The 26,232-nt window shown below is 40.6% G+C and overlaps 1 protein-coding gene across 1 annotated transcript in view; it reads left to right on the top strand.

Annotated features, from left to right (window-relative positions):
• Positions 1–218: 218 nt before the first annotated feature.
• The window catches only part of LOC100611487 (uncharacterized), a 106,408-nt gene continuing 80,394 nt past the window's right edge, over positions 219–26,232 (top strand). The window contains exons 1-5 of the mRNA XM_054676495.2: positions 219–324; positions 2,011–2,387; positions 3,740–3,882; positions 14,156–14,308; positions 20,425–20,546. Coding sequence (XP_054532470.1) covers positions 219–324; positions 2,011–2,387; positions 3,740–3,882; positions 14,156–14,237 — 708 coding nt within the window. The 3' untranslated portion in view covers positions 14,238–14,308; positions 20,425–20,546. The remainder of the gene's footprint in view (positions 325–2,010; positions 2,388–3,739; positions 3,883–14,155; positions 14,309–20,424; positions 20,547–26,232) is intronic.

The following is a 26,232-nucleotide window of genomic DNA, read 5'->3' as shown; positions in this document are numbered from 1 at the left end:
GCAATACCTATGTCTCAGCCTCCCTAGTAGCTGGGATTACAAGCGTGTGCCAACGTGCCCAGCTAATTTGTTTATTTTTAGCAGAGAAGGGGTTTCACCATTTTGGCCATGCTGGTCTTGAACTCTTGGCCTCGAGTGGTCTGCCCGCCTCAGCCTCCCAAAGTGCTAGGATTACAGGCGTGAGCCACGTCACCCAGCCCAATACCCCACCTTAAGTAATGAATGAAACAACTAAACTGAAGATCATTAAGGAATTAGAGGATGTGAACAAAGTTATGAGTCAACTAGACCTAAAAGATATAAAAATCTATCTTACCTTGAAAGGTAAGATTCCATCACCTACCATGTAGACCATGCTGTACCAGGAGAAGGGAACTGGCTTTTGTGACATCCTGGCCTGTGCCTAACTCTCTTTTTGACTTATCATGGTTGATTTCAAGGATGGCCTATGGACATAGGTGTACTGACACACAGCAGTGCCTTGCAGAGGCTCTGGGAAGCAAAGCACGAGGTCTTCCAGGTATTTTGTGAAAGAGAAAAATGACCTCTAACCTTCCCTTCAAATATCATCTAAAGAACACTCACAGAAAGCCTTGACTAGATGAGTTAGGCTCCTTAGGTAGTCCCTTCAGCCTTCACAAAGTCTGAATTCCATTCTCTGTGGCCTGATTGGCAGAGACATTCCCTGCCTCTGATTTAGGGAGAAAAGCAAACAGTTGGACCTTGGGGATCAAACCATGTAAGTTTGCTAACACTAGGTAAGAGAAATGGCAAAGTCAAGGGCATTTTACTTCTAACATGTGATAACCTTGAACCAAACGTCTAAACATGTATGTATTCTTGAAAGCCAATATGCACATTGTAATGTATCTGTAAATTGAAAAAATTCAAACAAAACAACTAACAGTGTCTACTTCTCTAAAGCTGAGTTTTTGAGAGCACATTTTCCAGTTTTACTTTTATTTATAATGAAGACTTGACACATTGACAAATAAGGCTTAGTACTGATAACATTCTGAGTAATTCCATGTTTTTATCTAAAAATAAACAGCACTGTTTACATGCTGGGATGATTAAATGTCTTGCTCTTACTAGTCAAGAAAATTAAAAACTTCTAACAAATTATTATTTAACACAAAATCCAATTAGCTGAAGTATGTTTAGTGACATTTTAAGTAGCCTTTCTATATAAAACCTGAGAAAAATGATAGAAGGAAAAATATTAAATTAGAAGGAAATTTCATATAAAGGGTGTTATTTGATGTTTATAACAAAAAAAAATTCCTGCACATGTACATTCCCTCTACCCCCCCAATAAAATGCAAATAGAAGAACGAGCTAAATGCAGTTGAGAAAGACAGTAATTGAATTTTGATTGAGTTTATGTGATAGAGAATATGCCTCATTAACTTCTGCTATAATTGTTCAATTTTTCATTTTTTTGCTAAGTGTTTATATCATCCTTAGGATTTGAGCACTAGTTGATTCATTGTTATTTTTGAACAATAAAGAAATGTTATGAGAGTTAGCAATAAAGTGCTATTAGTTACTCCATACCATTGGAAATTTCCCATTACCTAATATTGTGTGAAATATTCAAGGCACTAAATACTACCTATAGTTTGATGAGGATGGAATTGAAGGGAGTAATTAATGTGATTGTGTGTGTATGTTGAACACTTTGTTGTGCAAATAAGGGAGTATATTAATAAGCCTCTATGGCTTTAGTTAAATAGTATCACCTCTCATGAACAATCATAGAATCCATTTATAATATTTGAATGCATGTAGCCATCAAGCTGCTGATGGTGGTTGCTTCATGAAAATGGGATTTACGATGCAGTGTTTTTGCTTGTCCTTCATAGATTTGAATATTCTAAGAGATTTCTCAAAAAGCTGATATTCATAATTTGAGAAGCAATCAAGAACAAACGTGTACTGAAAAAGTTGGTGCAAAATCCTTATTGACCACAGATGGAATTCAGTAATTTATATTTCTTCGAAACATAGAAAAACGGAATACTGAGATCTGGTGGGGGGCCGGCGGCAGTCTGGGAGCGGCGCGCCTGTACACCATCATCAACGGGCCCAGCAAGTTGGTCGCGCAGCGCCGCACAGGTCTCACGCAGCAGCAGGTGAAGGGCCAGCTCCAGGAGCTCCTGAAAAGCCGGCAGCCCGCGCCGCCGACCTTGCAGCCCCAGCGGGCGCAGCCCTTCGCGCAGCCGCTGGGACCCTGGCCCCTGTCGAGTCCAGGGCCAAGGCTTGTGTTCAATCGTGTGAATCGCCGGCGGGACCCCTCCAAGTCCGCATCCCTCCAGGGGACCCAGGAGACCTACACACTGGCCCACAAGGAGAATGTCCGCTTTGTGTCCGAAGCCTGGCAGCAGGTGCGGCAGCAGCTGGATGGTGGCCCAGCCGGTGAGGGCGGGACAAGGCCTGTGCAGTGGAGAGGATCCCCAATCCCCGGCTGCAGAACTTCGTGCCCATTGACTTGGACGAGTGGTGGGCGCAGCACTTCCTGGCTAGAATCACCAGCTGTTCCTAGCGGCTGCTGGGAGGGAGCGCTGCTATGGTCTACGTATCGCCAGGAGAGGAGCATGGCGTCCTGCCCATCCACTGTTGCGCCTGGCTGGGTGCCGGCCACACCTGAAGTGCCAGCATTTGGACTTTTGCACCTGTTGTTCCCTTGGCCCAGCTGTCCCAAGCTGCTATGGCCAGGGGCCGAACCCGTCTGACCTCAGTCCTGCTCACTGTGCCCAGGGACCAGAGACCAGCCCCTGGGGATGTCGGAGAGGAGCTCCAGGCTAATAAAGTCGAGAAACTGCCAAAAAAAAAAAAAAAAAGAAAAAGAAAAGAAAAGAAAGAAAGAAAGAAAGAGAAAGGGAATGCTGATAATAGATCCGCATTTTGAAATTACTTGTTTCTTGGTGGTGGCATTAACTGTGACCTACCTGCTTTTCTTTAAACAGGGCTACTGTATCTGAAAATATTGTAAATAAGCAGATCTAATTTCGAGAAATGCCAAAAATAGGAAGGCACTCTTAAAAACAACCTGGCATCCCACAAAATATTTAAGAATAATCTTTAAGAATATTTAACAAGTTTGCAAATGTTTAAGCTACAATAAATGTAGAGAACATATTTGAACACTGGACATACAAATATATGGGAACTTTAAATAGAGAAGTTCTTTTATGACCAATAGAAGACGTGAATGTGTGATAAAACCATTTTAAAAGTCATTTCCTATTGGGATTGAGAGACCACTTATTTATGGTATTTATACACCTATGTGTGTACACATGTTTACTAACCATAGTAATGATTAGTCATGGTAGTGATTAGTCATGGTAATCATTTCAGTTACCATGATCTGTGCCTATATCCGTATGTATGTGTGTATGTACTTATTTATACAAAACAAGATGTTAAGGAGAATTTGTACATGCATTTAATGCAAGCAAATACTTTCCCTTCAAAACTTTGTCAGAATACACATCTGGTCTGATCCAAACCACAATGTACAGATTAATCCAATTTTAATATAGATTTATTTTTTGTGTGAACAAAATATAGTAGGCGTATGTATCTATACATTGAAAAGTATGGAAGAAAATAACCCAAAATGTTATCAGTTGTCTTAACAGATTTTATGATGGTGTTATTCTTCTTGATGTACACAAGATTATTTTTGAACTATGTGGCAAACATCATTCTTTTTTAATTTTTTTTTTTTTAGAGACTAAGGTGTCACTATGTTCTTCAAGCTGCTGTGCTCCTGGGCCCAAGCTATTCTCCTGCCTCAGCCTTCCAAGAAGCTGAAACTACAAGAACACGAGACTGTACCTGGCTTGCAAACACCATTGCTAATAAGAAGATATTGTAAGACTGATACCTAAGAGATAAGAGGTAACACACACACACACGCATGCAGGCACACACACACACACACACACTCAAGTCACAAGAAGAAGCTGAAAAATATTTAATGGCATAGGAACATATGGAAATATAAATTATTCACTGTTAAACAGAGGACAATTTTTAAAACTGTAACTATCTTTTTTTTTTTTTTTTTTTTGAGACAGAGTCTCACTCATTCTGTCGCCCAGGCTGGAGTGCAGTGGCGTGATCTCAGCTCACTGCAACCTCCACCTCCCGGGTTCAAGCGATTCTCCTGCCTCAGCCTCCTGAGTAGCTGGGACTACAGGTATGGGCCACCACACCTGGCTCATCTTTGTATTTTTAGTAGAGACAGGGTTTCACCATGTTGGCCGGGCTGGTCTCAAACTCCTGATCTCAAGTGATCCACCGGCCTCGGCCTCCCAAAGTGTTGGGATTACAGGCGTGAGCCACTGCGTCTGCCCCAAAAATGTGTAACTTCTAATGGGAGTTTATACAGATGTAAGTATATGTATCATACCCTGTGGAACAATGTATTACAAACAATGATGTGCGCTGTCTTGGCCTTCTCTTCCTACTTCTACCAAACACTTTCTGACAATTCATCACATAAACTGAGAAAATGGTGGAGGACTCCCTGGTTGTCTGGGGAGGGGAATAGGTCAAAGATCACCTAGACTTGTGAATTGGTGGCTCATGATGATCTCCAGGCTTCTGACCATTTATTATCGCTTTTCTTCTCTGATCGTTCTAATTTCCGGCCTGAGACAGACATTTTGATACCATGTGAAAGTACTGAGCCAATCCACATAGACTAAGTCTGGAAAACATTTAATTTCTTGAAAGAACAAGATTCCTGATGAGGATGGGTCGTTTAGGCTTTGACTTGATTTCACATGGAAAAGAAAAGCAAAAGTACAGGAATATGCACAGGTTGCCCCAAACTGTGCAAAATGCAAGGAAGCCATGCCTCCTGGCGCATTTGTCTCTGGGTGGCGTTTTTTCAGACAGGAAGGGCGGGAGAAGACTGCTCCAAGACAGGGCGTCCTTGAAAAATCTGAAGCACTACTGCCACCGTGAGGAAATCGTTTAAAGACAGAATAGGCTATTACAGCGTCCTTCCCGGGAAGCCTCGCTGTGGGGGAAAGTCTGGTCTGTGAGGAGGTGGAAGAGGATTGGGCTCCAGACTAGGTCTTGTTGCCTTCTCCTCTAAGGCCTGAAGAGAGACCTGGAATTTGGCGGTATCTTGGTGTAGAACCTGGAGAGTGAGGGGCTTGGAGTGAAGCAGCAGCTGCCAGGAGGTCCTGGTACAGGAAGTCGTGGGTCGGGGCCTCAGTTCCTCCTGGTGTGGGCAGGACAGCAGAAACCCTCTCAAAGACACATGTAGGCTCTTATGGGCATCTCTTTGCTGTTCCTGCCCCTTGGAGCAAGAGTCAGAAGGTTTCCACGAGCTGTCATCTTGCTATGGATCTTTGGGTCTCTGGTAGCATCAGTGTTGCGCACAATTAACAGGGTTATTCCAAGGGAAGTTTACAGGATTTGCTATTAGAACCTTCACACCCCAGGTTCTATAGCAAGATACCGCCAATGTCCAGGTCTGTTTTAAAGCCTTAGAGGAGTAGGCGAGGCCTCCCAGCATAGAGGCCAAGCCTCTTCCACCTCTTACCAGACCAGACCTGTCCCAACAGGTAGCCCTCACTAGAACTCTGTAATGGCGTAGGGTTTCGTTAAACGACATCCTCACGATGGCAGTAGTGCTCCAAATATGCTAAGTAGTCTTGTCTTGGCGCCCTCTACTCCCGCCCTTCCTGTATGAAAAAACGCCACGCATCCACAAAGGCGCCACCAAACATGGCTGCCTTGCATTTAGCCCAGTTTGGGGCCAGCTGGTCTTACCGCTGCACTTTTGCTTTTGTTTTCCACTTGAAATCAAACAAGGCCCGCCTTCATTAAGAATCTTGTGCTTTCAGAAATTAAATATCCTCCTGTCCAAGACTTTGAGGGTATGATTTATTTCACAGAGTTAAGGGGCCAGTACACTTCATGGTATAAAAATCTTTTTCAGGGGATGAAGGCACAAGGAGAAAATTACTTGAAACTTGGAGATCTTCTCTGGCAAGCAATTTACAAATTCTGGTGTTCTTTGATCTGGCTCCCCGCCCAGACAACCAGGGAGTTCTTCATGTTCTAGCCTCATGTGTTGCACTATAGGCAGTAATTTGGCATCAGCCATAGAGGAGGGATCCGATAGTTGTCATTGCTGCCCGCCACATATACTCCACATGGAATGATACTCATAATGCATATGTTCAATTCCTGTCGAGGTTACACAGAGTTATATCTCATGGTCGCATCATTTAACACCAAAATAACAACATTCCCATGTGTTACATATACTTCAAGTATTTCCTGGGACTTTACACGGTGCCTACGTGGGGAATGGATGGGTGCGTTATGTTTCTCCCTTGGAGCAAGAGTTAGCAGGCTTTCAGGCAGTGTCACTCTGCTGTGAGGCATGAGTCATTTGTTGCAGCAATGTGAGAACACCAAGGACAGACCAATTCCAGGTGGGATGTAGCAGGAGCAAGTAAGTTTTCTGAGGGTCTCAAGGGTACCCAATTGTCTGAAGACTAGAAGGGCATGAAGAGAAATTGAACCACTGAGCTAATCAAGGAAGAGTTACATCTTCTTCTAGTGGACTGTTGTACATAAACACATAAACCAAAAACAGTGAAAGGGATTGAAAATCAATCTCCATTTTAATAGTATTTGTTGGAGATGGCATTACCCGTGATCTCACTTCACGTTATCATGTATGACTATTGTGGCAGGTATGTTTTCAAGAAGCATGATTGTTTCTACAAATTCAAAAACAGGTGGCGAAAGTGACATCAATGAAAATTATGCATTAGGGAACTTCTGTAGTCCTTCTCTCTGGAAAGGCAACTCAAAACAATCAAGAATCTATCATTAGAAGATCATTTTCTCAACACGATATATGGGGCATTTATAAAAAATCTACAGGTAGTATTATACTCAAGAGTGAAAGACTGAAAGCTTTCCTCCCAAGATCATGAACAAGGCAAGAATGCACACTTTTGCCCTTTTCTTGAACAGTACACTTAAAATTCTAGTCAGGGTCATCAGACAATGAAGATATATAAAAGGCATCCAAGTTGAAAAGAAAAAAAAATGGAAATTATCTCTCTTCATAAAGATGATGATCTTATAAAAATGCTTTAAAATGCAGAAAAACCATATTAGAGCTAATGAACAATATTCAGCAAGCCCCACAGGATAGAACATTAAATCATAAAAATCAGTTATAGTTGTGTACACTAGCAATGAACAATCTGAAAATTGAATTAAGAAAGCAATTCCATTTATAATAGCATCAAAATAAATCATATTTTAAGGAGAATATTTCACTAAACAGATGAAAGACTTGTACATTGAAAAATCACAAAATATTGGAGAAGAACTTAACGATTACCTGGATTTTTAAAAAGGACATCCTGTGGGTAATGAGTTAGAAGACTAAATATTTATAATATGGCAATACTAGCCATAGAGATCTACAGATTTAATGTAATCCTAATTATTATTCCCATGAGCATTTATTTTTGGGAAAAAGAAAGAGCAAATTCTAAAGATCCTATTAAATTGCAAGAGATCTGAGTAACCAAACTTTGAGTAAGAAAAACCAAGGTGGAAGACACACTTCTAGATTTCAAAATTTACTAGAAAATCTAGAGTAATCAAAGCAGGCTGATGATCAAATAAGAATACACACAGTGATTAATGGAAGAGATGAAGAGTCTGAAAATAAACCCAGACATTGTGGTCAATTGACTTTTCACAAAGTTATCAAGTTCATTTAATGAGACATGAATAGACTCCTTAAGAAATAGTGCTTAGACAACTGGTTATCCACATGCAAAAGGATGAAGTTAGACCTCTACCTCACATCATGTGCAAAAATTAACTTGAAATGTGTCAAATGTCTAAAGGTAAGAGCTAAAGCTATAAAATCTTCAGGGAAACTACAGGAATAAGTCTTCAAAACTTTAGATTTGGCAATGATTTTTTAGCTATACTGCCAAAAGCACCAATAACAAAAGAAAAAATAAATTGGACTTCCCTGGAATTAAAAAATTTTGCATCAAAGTGCACAATTCAGAACTTGAAAAGCCAACTTACGGAGTGGGAGGAAATATTTCCAAATCAATTATCTAAAAACTGCTAATATCCAATACATATAAAGGACTCTTAAAAACAACAAAAGACAACCCAATTTTTAAAAAATAGGCCAAGGGAGAGTGACATCACCAAAATGGTAGAGTGGAAGCAATCTGACTTTACCCCAAAGAAAACTAAAAATAGCTGTCTAGTGCCAAGATTGTCACAAGCAATATTGCAGAACTGAAAATTGAGACTATGACGATCTGTGGGTCCACAAGAAAGTGAATACATATGAGCAGCTGGAAAGATTAATAGACTTCTGTCTCTGTGATTCCCCAACTCAAAGCTGCTAGGCACCATGTAGAAAATTCCCCCTGGACTCACGGTTTCCTCTGTAAAATGTGAGATCCAGGCAGGCAGCTAGCTTCTCTCCCATTTTGGTGTCCTTTGCAGGAATGCTGTTCTTGCCTCACTCCCTAGAAAGCATCCTGACTGCCTGTAGGAAGAAAAATCTCTGAGGGCAGCTAGAGACAAAAAGTGGAGTCGAAGCTAGCAACCCCAGTGCATTAAATTTGGGGACTCGTCTTTTACTGAGACAAAGAAGACCTCAAATCAGAGAGGGCATCAGCAGCAACATGAAAATGAACAGGAATGAAAAAAGAACCGGAAAGGCTATACTCTGGCCCAGCGTGGTGGCTCACGCCTGTAATCCTAGCGCTTTGGGAGGCCAAGGCAGGCGGATGACCTGAGGTCAGGAGTTCAAGACTAGCCTGGCCAACCTGGTGAAACCCTGTCTCTACTAAAAATACAAAAATTAGCTGGGCGTGGTGGCACACGCCTGTAATCCCAGCTACTTGGGAGGCTGAGGCAGGAGAATCCCTTGAATCCAGGAGGCAGAGATTGCAGTGAGCCGAGATCATGCCATTGCACTCCAGCCTGAGCCACAGAGCGAGACTCCATCTCAAAAAAAAAAAAGAAAGAAAGAGAGAGAGAAAGAAAGAAAGAGAGAGAGAGAGAGAGAGAAAGGCCATACTTAGATACAATAGATTAAAAGTCAAAAACTGTAAAGAGAGGCAAAGAAGATCACTGTATAACAATGAAAATGCCAATACAGCAAGAGGATAACAATTGTATATATGTATGTACCCAACACTGGAACACAGAAATATATAAGGCAAACATTTGAAGATCTAAACAGAGTGATAGAATGGCGTACAACAACACTGGGAGACTTCAGTACTCCACTTTCAGTAATGGACAGCTTAATTAGACAAAGAAACATTGAAATTAAACTGTTCTCTAGACCAAATGAACTTAACTGACCTTTACAAAATATTTCATCCAATTGCTATAGAATATACATTCTTGTTATCAGCATATGGAACATTCTCCAGTATAGAGCATATGTTAGGCCACAGAACAAGGCTAAACAAATTTAAGAAAAGACCCGAAAATATGAAATTACTAGAATAAGAGCCTGGGGAAATGCTTTAAGACATTGTTCTGGGGAAAGATTTTTTGTATAAGATCTGAAAAGCACTGGCAATCAAAGCGAAAATAGACAAATGAGAGTAAATCAAGCTAGAAAGCTTCTGCACAGCAAAGAAAACAACAAAGTGAGGAGACAACCTACAGAAAGAGAGAATATCTTAGCAAACTATTGATCTAACAATGGAATAACAAATCACAATGTAAAACAAACTCAGCTCAATAACCAAAAACCAAATTATCTGATTTACAAATGGGCAAATGATCTGAATAGACATTTCTGAAAGAAAGACACAAATGGCCAACAGATATATGAAAATACGTTAAACATCACTAACCGTCAGGGAAACGCAAATCAAAACCATGTGAGATACCATATTACCCCAGTTCAAATGGCTTTTACTAAAAAGACAGAGAATAACAGTTGCTGGCTAGGAAGCAAAGAGGAATGCTTGTATACTGTTGCTGTAAATGTATATTAATACAGCCACTATGGGACATAGGATGGAGTTTCCCCAAAAAGCTAAAAATAGAGTTACCGTATGATGCAGCAATCCCACTGCTGAGTATATATTCAAAAGAAAGGAAATCAGTACAGCAAAGAGATATATGCATTGCCATGTTTATTGCATCATTATTCACAATAGCAAAGATATAGAATAAACCTAAGTGTTCACTGACGGATGAATGGATTAAGAAAATGTGACATACATATAAAAAGGAAGATTATTGAGCCAGAAAAAGGAATAAAATCCTGTCATCTGCAGCAACATGAATGGAACTGTAGGACACTACGTTAAGTCAAATAAGCCAGATGCAGAAAGACAAATTATCACATGTCCTTACTCATGTGCAGGAGCTGAAAGAATCCATCTCATGGAACTATAGAGTAGAATGGTGGATACCAGAAGTTAGGAAAGGAGGGGAATGAAGAGAGGTTGGTTAATGGCTACAAAAATACAGTTGGACAGAAGGAGTAAGTTCTAGTGTTCAATAGCGTACTTAGGGCGACCATAGTTAGCAATAATTTAATGCTTATTTCCAAATACCTAAAAGAACATTTGAAATGTTTCCAACACAAACAAATAATAAATGCATTAGGTGATGAGTATCCCAGTTATCCTTTTTTGGTTATCAGACATTTTATGGATGCATGAAAATATATGTACTACATAAATATGTACAATTATATGCAAATTTTAAAAATAGGCAAAGGTCTTAAATATACAATTCTCCAAAGAAGATATACAAATAGCCAACAGTTCTATGAAAGATGCTTCCATTATTAGTCTTTTCAGAAACGTAAATCAAAACCACCTGATGGTACCAATTAACACCCACTAGAATGGGAATTACTTAAAAAGAACAAATATCGGTGGAGAGGTGGAGAAGTTAGAACTCTTCTAGAGTGTTGGTGGAAATGCTAAATTGTGCACCTGCTACAGAAAGCAGTTTATCAGTACTTCAAAAATTTAAACATAGAAGGAACCATATGAGCTAGCAACTCTACTCCTATGTATACACCACATATGATTGAAAACACTCAAACAAGTACTTTTATATACTCACTGTATATATTTATTAACAATACCCAAAAGGTGAACATAAGCAAACATCCATCATTTGATGAATGGATAAACAAAATGTGATATATACATATGGATATTATTCAGCTACAAAATGAAATGAAGTACTGACATATATTACAACATGGATGAAATTTGAAAACATGCTAAGTGAAAGAAGAAAGAAAAAAAGGCTACTTATTGTGATGATCAGTAGTGAGGGAAAGTAGATTAGTGTTTGCTAGGAGCTGGGCAGAGAGTGGAATGGGGAATGACTGCTTAATGAGTTCACGGTTTTCTTTTGTGGTAATGAAAATTATTTGCCACTACACAGAGGTAGTGCTTGCACTGCATTGTGAATGTACTAAATGCCACCAAATTTGAACATTTTAATGGTTATTTTTATGTTACATGAATTTTACCAACACAGTTTCAAAAAGTGCCAATATTTTTAAACCTATCATTATTTCCAAGAATAATTAATTATATTTGAAAAGTACTCAAGTTATCAGTGAAGAAAACTTGTTTCAATGATTATACTACAGGGGAATTTGAACATTAGTTTATAAATGTACATATTATATGTGCATAGGAAAGAGATCATAATACATAGCATAGATATTTTAAAAGTGATTACTTCTTCTCACTAGGTTTGACCTACCATATGTTTTCTGCTTGTAATTTCTTAAAGTTTTTCTAGAGTAAAATATAAAAAAACTCAAGCACTCAAAAGTATATATTGATATGGATATATTCAAAGATTATAAGGTGATGCTGAAGATTTTGTACAAAATTGCAAACAGTATGAATCCAATTATATTGAATGTAAAATGTGTGTGGGACTGTATGTATTCATATCTGTTTATATGCATATACAGATTTTAAAATGCCATATATATATATTTTTAGACAGGGTCTCGCCCTGTCATCCAGGCTGGAGTGCAGTGGCATGATCGTGGCTCACAGCAGCCACGACCTCCCTGGGCTCCAGTGATCCTCTCACCTCCACCTCCTGTGTAGCTGGGCCCACAGGTGCATGCCACCATGCACAGGTATATTTTGTATTTTTTGTAGAGACAGGGTCTCACTAAATTGCCCGAGATGGTCTCAAACTCCCGGGCTCAAGCAATCCTCCTGCCTTAGCCTCTCAAAATGTTGGGATTACAGTTGCGAGCCACCACACCCAGCCAATGGCATATATTTCAAATCATGGTCAGTGTTATAGTGAGTATATGTTTGAATATGATATTTTTGGCCAACAAATTCATATCTTTAATTCATGGTTATATAAACAGACATTAATGAAACATTGTAGCTGCATGTGAGTGGTGTGAATACATCCATCTTACAGTTTTCTTAGGGTTCACATCTAAGTGACTGAATGTGAGAGATGCCTAATTCAATTATCATGTATTGAATGTTGTTTTGCTTCTTTTGAGTTTTTAAAGATAAAATTTGAAGGTAAGAATTAGAGCTAAAATCTCAAGAATAATTTTAAAATCCTAATTTTCAGAGGTATAAGTATGTATAATATACATATTTATATGATATGTAAATATTTATGTGTTTATATACATATAAACACATTTTTAGATTAAAAAGAGCAAACAACTTATTTTTTAATGACTAGTATAATCACGAAGTTCTTTGCAAATAATTTATTGTCTAAAATATAGAAATTGCAAATTTTATATGACAATGTCAAAAATTAGTCAGGAACCAAATTTTAGAATGAAAATTTTTACTTTACAATACATAGCTAAATCCAATTTTTTTTTTTTTTTTTTTTCTGAGACAGGCCCTCCCTCCGTTGCCCAGGTGGGAGTGCAGTGGTGTGATGTCAGTTCACTGCAACCTTGGCCTCCCGGATTCAAGCGATTCTCCTGCCTTAACCTTCCGAGTAGGTGGGATTATAGGTACTCGCCACCACACCTGGCTTATTTTTGTATTTTCAGTAGACACGGCATTTCAACATGGTGCCCAGGCTGGTCTCAAACTCCTGACCTCAAGTGATCCGCCCGACTCGGCCTCCCAAAATGTTGGGATTACAGGCATGAACCACTGCTCCTGGCCTGAATCCAATTTAAATGTAAATTTACTGTGGTGTTTGACTGTTTGACTGTATATATAGAACTTTTATCTATGTATTGAAAGTGGGAGCAAATACGAAAAAGGGTATCAGTGTTTTTTATTTTTATTTTTTGAGACGGATTCTCGCTCTTGTTGCCCAGCCTGGAGTGCAATGGTGCGATCTTTGCTCACTGCAACCTCCACCTCCCGGTTCAAGCGATTCTCCTGTCTCAGCCTCCCCAGTAGCTGAGATTATAGGCATGTGACACCACGCCCAGCTAATTTTTATATTTTTAGTAAAGGCGAGGTTTCGCCATGTTGGTCAGGCTGGTCTCGATCTCCTGACCTCAAGTGATCCGCCTGCCTTGGCCTCCCAAAGTGCTGGGATTATAGGTGTGAACCACCGCGCCCAGCCTTCAGTGTTTAATACACAGTTGTATGGCATTGCTTTTCTCTTGATCACCACATTTTTTTTAGCTTCTTTGCGAATCCCACCTCTTTGTTACTAATGTGAAAATACAGGACTGATTCCTAACTGATAAACAGTAACACACATACACAGCAAACTCATAGGACATAGTTGTAAGCCATTGCAGTTTAATGACCCAGGAAAATGTTTGTGTTACACTGTTATATAAAGAAACTGTAAGACAAAATCCTGGGATCCATCTGATTAGCATTTATAGTCATTCCTGTATTTGTGTACATTCAAGTAGGGTTGTGTGTGTCTGTCAAGCTTGAGAGCTATCTGGACTCTTATGTTAGAGCCCCACTAAATAGCGACCTCCCTCTCAACATACAAGGCCTACTGACTAGGTCTGAACATGGAGTAAACCTCCCAGGGAACCTGGATAGGGAGTCAGGAGAAGAAACACATGGCCTGGTGCCCAGATTTGCTGTCCTCCAAGACCTCAGATGTCAACATGTTTTTTTTCCTTTCTCTTTAGACATGGATCCCTGAGATCGGTCCCCAATACGACAAGACAATTTGATATCATAATAGAACACTGCAGAAACAATGCTGAGTGAAGAAGAGTAGAAATGGGAAGACTTGGTTGAGCGGAAACTGAGTTCTTGAAAAGAGGAGATGCTTGATGAGGGTGAGTGGATTACACCTCAGTTTAATATCCAGCAGAAGCCAAAAGTGGAATACCATTACGCAAATGTAGCAAAATGTTAGGTAGCCATAGTTTCTGGTGTCTTTGTCTCTTCTTGGCCTTTTTTTTGAAATGTGATGGGCGGGAGAAGAGCTCCTGGAGCAAAGTTAGTTGGCTTTTCTTGTACAATACTGCCATCGTGCGGAAATAGTTTCATAGCGTCCAAAGCCGTGAGCGTTTCCTGCATGTAAGCCCTAGCAGTTGCGGAAGGAAAAGCCATCCAAGACACAAGTTGGCATTCCTACCCTTTTCTCTGAGGCCTAGCAGAAGCAATAGACAAATGCAAAGTCTTAGTGAAGTATCTGCTGAGTGAGGGACCAGGACTAAGCCAAATGTTTCCAGGAACTCCGGGTACAGGAAATAGAGGACAGGGCCTCAGTTTCCTCATAGTGGGGACAAGACTAGAAGATGACACAGCCAAGTGCAGACCCCTGGGGCATTTATGTTATGAATATGCCCTTGGGAGTTTTAGGCAATCTGGCTGTCCCTGTGTTATGCAGCTGTGACATTTATAGCAGCATCGTTAGATTGCAATGGACAGGACAGTTCCAGGGACAATCTATCTGAAGCCAGTGTCATTCACGTGGTCCTCGATACACAAAAATTACAACTAGAGGGACCTCTATAGAGGAGTGAGGATCTGCCTATGTGGGCCAGATCATCTTTTAGCAGAGCCGATTTGCTGAAGTGGATGAAGGCCAAGAATGTGATGGAAGGCCTAAGCAATTATCAGAGCACACAAGCCAGCAGCTTCTGTGACTTTATAAGTTCAGGAGAAAGTCTTTTGTCATAATGAGACCCCGATGACATCTCATTTCTGTCAAGGAGGCCACATAGGTAGCTCTCTTCTGTTGGATGTCCCTGAGAAGGATGGCATTGTTTAGGCCTGAGCAAATCATTATTTACCTCATCCTAGCTAGTATTTTCTGTATCAGCTTCAAAGCTATTTCCTGATGAAGACATACAACCTTTGGTGTGGAGACCTCCAGAAACTCTATGACTCATAATTGAGGAATCAATAAGAGTGGCTAAAATTGTATGGGTGACTTATTCCTCATGACATTCTTCCTCAGAATTTCTTATTTCAGTATCTGAATTCTTAATGAAAGGAATTAATGTTAGTCTGGTTCTGCACTGTGACATTACAGTGCTTCAAGAGCTTGTTCACGTATGACCTCTCCTGGCCTCTGAGGATTCAGGCAGGCATTCCAGGGTAAGGCATTCTAGGGTAGCCTGGCTTTTTTGACATCTTTGACTGTGTCTAGCTCTCTCTCTAGCTGGTTTTGTTGAGTTGAGTGATGATCTGCAGACATAGATACTATTGGCATGCATGAATGCCTTGGAGACGCTAGGGGAAGCATTTCTCCATGATCCTTGTTCCTGGAAAGGACAAAAAGGATATCTTACCTCCCCAGAGTATTTCACCTAAAATAGACTTAGACATCTGCTAAACTGCCTCCTATGGAGGAATAGTTTGACTCGACCATTTTCATGGAAGAATACAGACCTACCTATGGAACAGTACCTCATATCTGAAGGTAGAAAGGCTGGTGGTGCCAATCCTAGAATTCTTTAGGCTAAGTGGTCTTTTATTCACCCCTTGCTAACTATCTTTAATAAAGAGGCTATGTGCCTGGGCAGTCGATGGAAGCCTGGAAAGGAAATCACACCTAGCCAAGTTCCAGTGGTAGTGACAAGGAGGTTGATTGGTTTATTCTGCAATGAAAGGTAGTGTGGAGGGGCAATGAGCCTATCATTCCCATTTAGGTTGGATACATGTCATTCATCTACACCAGATAGTCCCTTTATCCTTCACATTTTTTTTTTTGAGGCGGAGTCACCTTCTGTCACCCAGGCTGGAGTGCACTGGCATGATCTCAGCTCACTGCAACCTCCGCCTCCCGGGTTCAACCAACTCTCCTGCCTCTGCCTCCCAAGTAGCTGGGATTACAGGCATGCGCCACCACACACAGCTAATTTTTGTATTTTCAGTAGAGACGGGGTTTTCACCATATTGGCCAGGCTGGTCTCGAACTCCTGACCTTGTGATCCACCTGCCTTGGCCTCGCAAAGCGCTGGGATTACAGGCATGGGCCACCGTGCCTGGCCCATCACAAGATCTTAATTGCATTCTCTGTGGCCTCATAAACAGCCATTCCCTGCCTCTGATTTAGGGAGAAAAGAAAAATTATAGAACCTTGAGGATTAAACCTACCACACGGTAAGATAAATGACAAAGTAAAGTGTATGTTACTCTACTTCTAACATGTCAGAACCTTAAACCAAACATGTAGTCAAATATGTATTCTAGAGAGCCAAAATGCACATTGTGATGCATCTGTTATAATTTAAACAAAAAATTGGCCAGGTGCAGTGGCTCACGCCTGTAATCCCAGCACTTAGGGAGGCCGAGGTGGGCAGATCACCTGAGGTCGGGAGTTTGAGACCAGCCTGACCAACATGGAGAAACCCCGTCTCTAATAAAAATACAAATTTAGCCGGGCCTGGTGGCGCATGCCTGTAATCCCAGCTACTTGGGAGGCTGAGGCAGGAGAATCGCTTGAACCTGGGAGGCAGAAGTTGCGGTGAGCCGAGATCAAGCCATTGCACTCCAGCCTGGGCAACAAGAGCGAAACTCCATCTCAAAAAAAAAAATTATAAATAAATAAATACTGTCTACTTTTCTAAAGGAATGTTTTTGAACATATATTTTTCAGATTTTCCTTCATTTACATTGAAGGCTTGAAATGTTGAAAACAACACTTAGTATTGATGATATTTAAATGAATTCATGCTCCTGAAAGCTTTGTTAAAATATACACGTGATCTGCTCCAAACCACAATGTAGAGTGTAACCTAATTTCAATACAGATTTATTATTTGCATGAAATTAGGAATGTATCTATAGCTGGGTACAGTGGGTCACACTTGTAATCCCAGGACTTTGGGAGGCTAAGGATTTTGGATGCCTTGAGGTCAGGAGTTCGAGACCAGCCTGGCCAACATGGCGAAACCCCATGTCTACTAAAAATGCAGAACAATTAATCAGGTCTGGTGGCCTGCGCTTGTAATCCCAGCTACTAAGGAGACTGAGGCAGGAGATTTGCTTGAACCTGGAGGTTGCAATGAGCCGAGGCTGCGCCATTGCACTGTAGCCTGGGTGACAGAAAAAGTTTCGCTCCCCCCAAAGAGAAAAAGTGTATGTGTGTATATATATATATATATGTATATATTTCTCTATGTGTATATATATGTATATATTTCTATATATATATGGAAATACTCCATATGTATATTATATATATATGGAAATACTCCATATATATATTATATATATATGGAAATACTCCATATATATATTTTATATATATGGAAATACTCCATATATATATTTTATATATATGGAAATACTCCATATATATATTTTATATATATGGAAATACTCCATATATATATTTTATATATATGGAAATACTCCATATATATATTTTATATATATGGAAATACTCCATATATATATTTTATATATGGAAATAATCCAAATGGTTATTTTTTGCCTTGACAAATTGTATCGTAGTGCTTTTCATCTTTATTAGTACATTGATTTTTCTCAATCTTTGTCAAGCATTATTCTTTAATTAACCAGTAGGAGAATACTGTAAGACTTATATCTAAAATACAAATTATTTTTAAAAAGACACACACACACACACACACACACAAACAGACACACCGCTTAAAGTCTCAGGAAATACCTGAAGAATATGTAGTGTCATGGGATCATGCTGTGTTTTGATGTTAAATGATGAGACCATGAGATGAAACTCTGAGTAACCTCGACAGGAACTGAACATATGTAGTATGAGTATCATGCCATGTGGAGCACATATGGCATGTAGCAATGACAGCTTTCTGGTTCCTCCTCCATGGTTCTTGCCAAATTGTTGCCTACAATGCAACACATGCGCTAGAACATGAAGAACTTCCTGGTTGTCGGGAAGGGGAGCCAGATCAGAGACCACCAAGGTCTGTAACTTGTTTGCTGGAGAAGATCTCCTCTGAGGTTCAAGCAGTTTTATCCTTGTGCCCTCATCCCCAAATTTATCCCCTGAGGAGGCAGTTTGATGCCATGGAGACTACTGGACCTGTAAGTCTGAGGTAATTCATAATCATATAGACTAGGTTAGGAAGATTTTAAGTTTCTGAAGGAGTAAGATTCCCGATGAGGGTGGGTGGTTTAGGCCTTGGTTTGATTTCAGATGGGAAACAAAAGTGCCACAGTAAGACCAGATGACTCCAAACTGGGCAAAAAACAAGGCAGCCATATTTTCTTGTGCCTTTGTGTGTGGGTGGCGTTTTTTCAGACAGGGAGGGCGGGAGAAGAGGGAATCCAAGACACATCTTGGCACATCTAGAACACTAGTGCCATCGTAAGGTGATAGTTTAAAGACACCCTACGCCACGTCAACGTCCTTCCCCTGAGGACTACCTGTTGGAGAAGGTCTGGTCTGTGGGGAGGTAGAAAAGGCCTGGGATCCATGCTGATCCTCCTTGCCTTCTCGTATAACGCCTTAAAAGAGATTTGGACTTTGGCGGTGTCTTGGTATAGAACCTGGATAGTGAAGGAAAGCAAATCCTGTAAATTTCCCTTGGAGGAAACCTGTCAACTGTGGGCGGATACTGATGCCGCAAGAGACCCAAAGACCTGTAGCAAGATGACACCATGGGAAAGCCCGCCAGCTCTTGCTCTAAGGGGCAGGAACAGGAGACAGATTCCCACAAGAGCAAGAATTCGACTTTGAGTGGGTTCCTGCTGTCCTGCCCAAACCAGGAGGAACCGAGGCCCCGCTCCCGACTTCCTGTGCCGGGGCCGCCTGGCAGCCGCTGCCTCACTCCAAGCCCCTTACTGTCCAGTTTCTACACCAAGATACCGTCAATGTCCAGAGCTCTCTTATGACCTGAGAGGAGAAGGCAACAAGACCTAGTCTGGAGCCCAATCCTCTTCCACCTCGGCCCAATTGAGACCTTCCCCCATAGCTTCCTGGGAAGGAGTGTGTGATGGCGGATTCCGTCTTTAAACAATTTCCTCACGGTGGCAGTAGTGATTCACATTTTTCATGGAAGCCCTATCTTGGCGCACTCTTCCCCCGCCTTTTATGTCTGAAAAAACGCCACTCAGAGGAAAAAGGCGCCACCAAATCTGGCTGCATGGAGATTTGTCCTGTTTGGTGCAACCTTGTCTTACTGTTGAATTTTTGCTTTTTTTCTGTCCATCTGAAAACAAAATGAGGCCTGAACTACCCATGCTCCTCAGGAATCTTGTTCTTTCAGAAATTAAATATACTCCTCACTGTGTCTATCTGGATAGGATTTACTTCACACAGTTACAGTCCAGCAAGTTCCATGGCATCAAATTGTCTCCTTCAGGTGATAAACTGGGTGGATAAAAGTGCAATAAGGAAAAAATTATTTGAAACTAGGAAGAGATCTTTGGCAAACAATTTACAAATCCTGATGGTCTTTGACCTGGTTTCCCTCCCAGAAAACTAGGAGTTCTTCATGTTCTAGCCTCAAGTGTTGTTTGTAGTCAACAATTTGGCATGAGCCACAGAGTAAGGACCAGGTAGCAGTCATAACTCCCTGGCCTATATGCTCCACATGGCGTGATCCTCATAGTCCCTAAGTTCAGTTCCTATCGAGATCACTCAGTTTCATCTCATGGTCTCAACATTTAACACCAGAACACAGCATGTTCCCATGCATTACATATTCTTTAGGGATTTTCTGAGACATTAGATGCTGTGGGGGGGGGGGATGGGTGTGTGTGTTCTGTCCTGTCCCTTGGAGCAAGAGTTAGCAGGCTTTCAGGCAGTGTTACTGTATCACAGTCCTTTGTTGCAGCAGTATGAGAACACCAAAGACAGGCCTGTTCCAGGTGTGATAAAGCAGGAGCCAGTATGTTTGCTGATAGTCTCAAGGGCATCTAGTTGTCTAAAGACTGAAAGGACCTAAAGTTTTACATCTTCTAGTAGAGTTGTTTTTTGGTTTTGTTTTTTTAGATGGAGTCTTGCTCTGTCGCCCAGCCTGGAGTGCAGCGGCACGATCTCAGCTCACTGCATCCTCCGTCTCCCAGGTTGAAGGGATTCTCTTGTCTCAGCCTCCCGAACAACTGGGACTAAAGGTGGGTTCCACCAAGTTCGGCTAATTTTTGTATTTTTAGTAGAGACGGGGTTTCACCATGTGGGCCAAGCTGGTCTTGAACTCCTGACCTCAGGTGATCATCCCGTTTTGGCCTCCCAATGTGCTGGATTACAGGCGTAAGCCACTGTGCCCGGCCATTCTATTTATTTATTTATTTATTTAGTGGAGTTGTTACACATAAAGGGATGGGAAACAAAAGGAGTGAAAAGGATTGAAAATTAATCCACATTTTAAAAGTGCTTGTCTGTGGGAGGTAGCATTACCCATGATCTCACTTTGTTAGCGGTGGCAGTGAACCGAGTTACCCCGAGTAACAGGCGGCATATCCATATAGGTCCAGAGGAACTTCAGTCCTGGCGCCTCAGAAGAAAGAACTTCACTGAGGGGCATAAAGCAGGAAAAGAGACTGAGGCAAGATTCAGAGCAGGAGTGGAAGTTTATTTAACAGGCTTTAGAACAGGAAAGAAAAGAAAGAAAGAACCCTTGGAAGAGATCCAAGTGGGTGCCTGAATGGCCAAGAGAACAAAAAGACCTTTTAACCTTGATCATGGGACCTTATAGGCTTACCTCTTGCTCATGATTCTTCCTTTAGGGTGAGCTTTCCGCATGCGCAGTGCTCTCCTTACCCTTTGGAATTGAGCACTGTGCAGTGTGTTTAGGGAGTTATACACATGCCCATCTGAGGCTTTTTTCTTTTTCCTGGTGGCATGTACCCGGAACATCATATTTCGCCATTTTGTGTCTTAATACGCATGCCCAAGAAGCTGCTTCTCCCTGTGGCCTGCATTCAATTCGTACTTTTAATATTAACAGATGTGGATCATCAGGAGATTGTCTCTCCCAGGCTACCAAATTATCGTTTTTAGAGGGGCAATGTGATCATTGCCGAACCATCATGTGACATTCCTACTGGGTCAGGGAGAGCCCTTTCCTGCCGTGCTCATTGCCTATCTATCTGTAACTACTTTTTCATATGTGACTATTGTGTCAGGCACATTTTGAAGAAGGATGAGTGTTCCTACAAATTCAAAAACAGGTAGCAAAAGTGACATCAATGACAATGGTGCAGTAGACACTTTCTGTAGTCCATCTCTCCAGAAAAGCAACTCAAAACAATCTATAATATATAATTAGAAGATCATTTTCTCAGCACGATATATGGGGCATTTATTAAAACCTACAGCTAATAATATAGTCAAGAGGTAAAGACTGAAAACTTTGCTCCTAAAATCATGAACAGGAGAAAAATGCCCACTTTTGCCGCTTCTCTTAAACATTATACTTAAAATCTAGCTGGGGTCATCAGGCAATGAAGATATATAAAAAATATCCCAGTTGAAAAGAAAAAATGGAAATTATTTCTCTTCACAAATACAGTGATCTTATAAAAAATGCTGCCAGGCGCAGTGACTCACACCTGTAATCCCAGCACTTCGGGAGGCTGAGGCATGTGAATCACCTAAGATCAGGAGTTCAAGACCAGCCTGGCCAACATGGTGAAACCCCGTCTCTACAAAAATACAAAAATTACCCGGGCATGATGGCGGGTGCCTGTAATTCCAGCTACTCGGGAGGCTGAGGTGGGAGAATCGTTTGAACCCAGGAGGCAGAGGTTGCAGTGAGCCGGAATCGTGCCATTGTACTCCAGTCTGGGCGACAGAGCAAGACTCCAGTCAAAAAAACAAAAAAAAGCTTAAAAACCCAGAAAAACAGTATTAGAGGTAGTGAACAAGATCCAGCAAGCAACTGCAGGACAGAACATTAACTTGGAAAAATCAGTTGTAGTTGTGTACACTAGCAATGAATAATCTGAAAATTCAATTAAGAAAGCAATTCCATTTACAATAGCATCAAAATGAATCATAATTTCAAGACAATAATTAACTAAATAGATGAAAGTCTTGTACACTGAAAATCACAAAATAATGGAGAAGTTAAAGATAACCTAAATTTTAATAAAGAACATCCTGTGGTAATGGGTCTGAAGACTAAATATTTTTAACATGGCAATACTACCCATAGAGATCTATAGATTTAATGTAATCCTTATTGTTATCCAATGAGCATTTTTTTTGTAAAAAAGGAACACAAATCCTAAAGATCCTATTGAATTGCAAGAGATCTGAATAACCAATGTAAACTCTGAATAAGAAAAACCAAGGTAGAAGACTCACACTTCTGGATTTCAAAACTTATTAGGAAAGCTGGAGTAATCAAAGCAGTGTGATAATCAAATAAGAATACACACAGTGCTTAATGGAAAAGATGGAGAGTCTGGAAATAAACTCAGACACTGTGGTCAATTCATTTGTGACAAAGTTATTAAGGTCATTTTATGAGTAGTTAATAGAGTCTTTAACAAATAGTACTTAGACAACTGGTTATCTACATGCAAAAGGATGAATTTAGACCTCTACCTCACATTATATGCAAAAATTAACTCAAAATATATCAAATTTCTAAATATAAGAGCTAAAGCTATAAAACCTTCAGGGAAACTATAGGGATACATCTTCACAACTTTAGATTTGGCAGTGATTTATTAGCTATACCACCAAAAGCAGCAATGACAAAAGAAAAAACAAATTGGACTTCCCTGAAATTAAAAACTTTTTGCATCAAAGTACACAATTCAGAACTTGAAAAGCCAACTTACAGAATGGGAGGAAATATTTCCAAATCAATTATCTAAAAACTTCTAATATCCAATAAAAACAAATAACTCTTAAAACTCAACAATAAACAGACAAATAACCCAATTTTTAAAAAATAGGCAAAGGGAGAGTGATATCACCAACATGGTATAGCAGAAGTGATCTGACTTTACCTCAAAGAAAAGTAAAAACAGCTGTGTAGAGACAAGATTACTAGAAGCAATATTCCAGAACTGAACATTGAGACTGTGACTATCCATGGGGCTATAAGGAAGTGAAAAAGTATGAGCAGCTAGAAAGACTAATGGACTTCTCTCTCCATGACTCCCCAACCCAAGGCTGCTAGGCACCATGTAGAAAAGTCCCCCTTGACTGGGCGCGGTGGCTCACACCTATAATCCCAGCACTTTGGTAGGCCGAGGCAGGTGGATCACCTGAGGTCAGGAGTTTGAGACCAGCCTGACCAATATGGTGAAACCCCGTCTCTACTAAAAATACAAAAATTAGCCGGGCGTGGTGGTGTGCCCCTATAATCCCAGCAACTCGGGAAGCTGAGACAGGAGAATTACTTGAACCTGGGAGGCAGATGTTGCAGTGAGCCCAGATTGCGCCACTGCACTCCAGCCTGGGTGACAGAGTGAGACTCCATCCCCCTGCTCCTCCCCCCACCAAAAAAAAGGAAGAAAAGAAAAAAAGAAAAGTCCCCCTTGGTTCACAGTTTCCTCTGTAAAATGTGAGATCAAGGCAGAGAGCTAGCTTCTCTCCCATTTTGGTGTCCTTTGCAGGAATCCTATTCTTGCCTCAATCCCTAGGAGGCATCCTGACTGCCTGTAGGAAGAAAAATCCCTGAGGGGGTAGTCTGAGACTGAAAGTGGAGTTGAAGCTAGCAACCCCAGTGCATTAAATCTGGGGACTTCTCTTTTACTCAGGCAAAGAAGATTTCAAACCAGAGCGGGACATCAGCAACAACATGAAAATGAACAGGAATGGAAAAAGAACAGGAAAGGCTAGACTTATATAAATTAGATTAAAGTCAAAAACTGTAGAGAGAGACAAAGAAGGTCACTGTATAACAATAAAGATGCCGGCCGGGCGCGGTGGCTCACGCCTGTAATCCCAGCACTTTGGGAGGCCGAGGCGGACGGATCATGAGGCTAGCAGATCGAGACCTTCCTGGCCAACACGGTGAAATCCCGTCTCTACTAAAAATACAAAAATTAGCCGGGCGTGGTGGCAGGCGCCCGTAGTCCCAGCTGCTCCAGAGGCTGAGGCAGGAGAATGGCATAACCTGGGAGGGGGAGCTTGCAGTGAGCGGAGATCGCGCCACTGCACTCCAGCCTGGGCGACAGAGCCAGGCTCAAAAAACAAACAAACAAAAAAACAAAACAAAACAAAAAATGAAGATGCCAATTCAGTAAAAGGATATAACAATTTAAAATATGTACGTACCCAACACTGGAACACACAAATAGATAAGGCAAACATTTGGAGATCTAAACGGAGAGATAGGTGTACAACAATAGTGGGAGACTTCAGTACCCCACTTTCAGTAATGGACAGCTTATCCAGACAAAGAAACATTGGAATTAAACTGTGCTCTAGACCAAATGAACTTAACTGACATTTACAAAATATTTCATCCAATTGCTGTAGAATATACATTCTTGTCATCAGTCAGCACATGGAACACGCTCCAGTATAGAGCATGTGTTAGGCCACAGAACAAGGCTCAACAAATATAAGAAAAGACCCAAAAATATGAAATTACCAGGAGAAGAGACTGCGGAAATGCTTTAAGACATCATTTTGGGCAATGATTTTTTTGTGGGAGACCTCAAAAAGCACTGGCAATCAAAGCAAAAATGGACAAATGAGAGTAAATCAAGCTAGAACGCTTCTGCCCAGCAAAGAAAACAATAAAGTGAGGAGACAACCTACAGGAAGAGAGAATATCTTTGCAAACTTAAAAAAGCTCAGCTCAATAGAAAAAAAACAAATATATCTGATTTACAAATGGGCAAATGATCTGAATAGACATTTCTGAAAGAAAGGCACACAAATGGCTAACGGATACATGAAAAAATGCTCAACATCACTAATCATCAGGGAAATGTAAATCAAAACTACAGTGGGGTACCGTATTTCCCCAGTTCAAATGACTCTTACAAAAAAGACAGAGAGTAACAGGTGTTGGCTAGTAAGCAGAGAAAGAGGAATGCTTGTATAATGTTGCCTGCAATGTACATTAATACAGCCTCTATGAGACACAGGATGGAGTTTCCCAAAAATACTAAAAATAGAATTACCATATGAGGTAGCAATCCCACTGCTGGGAAATCAGTACTATATATATATATATGCATTCTCATGTTTATTGCAGCATTATTCACAGTAGTCAAGATATGGAATCAACCTAACTGTTCATTAATGGATGAATGGATTAAGAAACTGTGGCATACATATAAAATGGAAGATTATTGAGCCAGAAAAAAGAATGGAATTCTGTCATCTGCAGCAACATGAATGGAACTTTAGGACACTATGTTAAGTGAAATAAGCCAGATACAGAAAGACAAATTATCACATGTCCTCACTCATATGTAGGAGCTAAAGGAATCCATCTCATGGTATGTATAGAGTAGAATGGTGGGTACCAGAAGTTAGGAAGAGAGGGGAATGAAGACAGGTTTGTTAATGGCTACAAAAATACAGTTAGACAGAAGGAGTAAGTTCTAGTGTTCAACAGCACAGTTAGGACATCTATAGTTGACAATAATTTAATGGTTATTTCCAAATAGATAAAACACATTTGAAATGTTCCCGAACACAAATAATAAATGCAGTAGGGAATGAGTATCCCAGTTTTCCTTTTTTGGTTATCACACATTTTATGCATACATCAAAATACCATGTGTACCCCATAAATATGTACAACTATAATGCATCAATTTTAAGAATAGGCAAAGGTCTTAAATAGACAATTCTCCAAAGAAGATACACAAATGACCAATA

Source organism: Pan troglodytes, chromosome X (genome assembly GCF_028858775.2).
Source record: "Pan troglodytes isolate AG18354 chromosome X, NHGRI_mPanTro3-v2.0_pri, whole genome shotgun sequence".
In the NCBI taxonomy this organism is placed as follows: Eukaryota; Metazoa; Chordata; class Mammalia; order Primates; family Hominidae; genus Pan; species Pan troglodytes.
The sequence above is the reverse complement of the archived record's forward strand: the minus strand, read 5'-3'. Positions and strand labels throughout refer to the sequence as shown.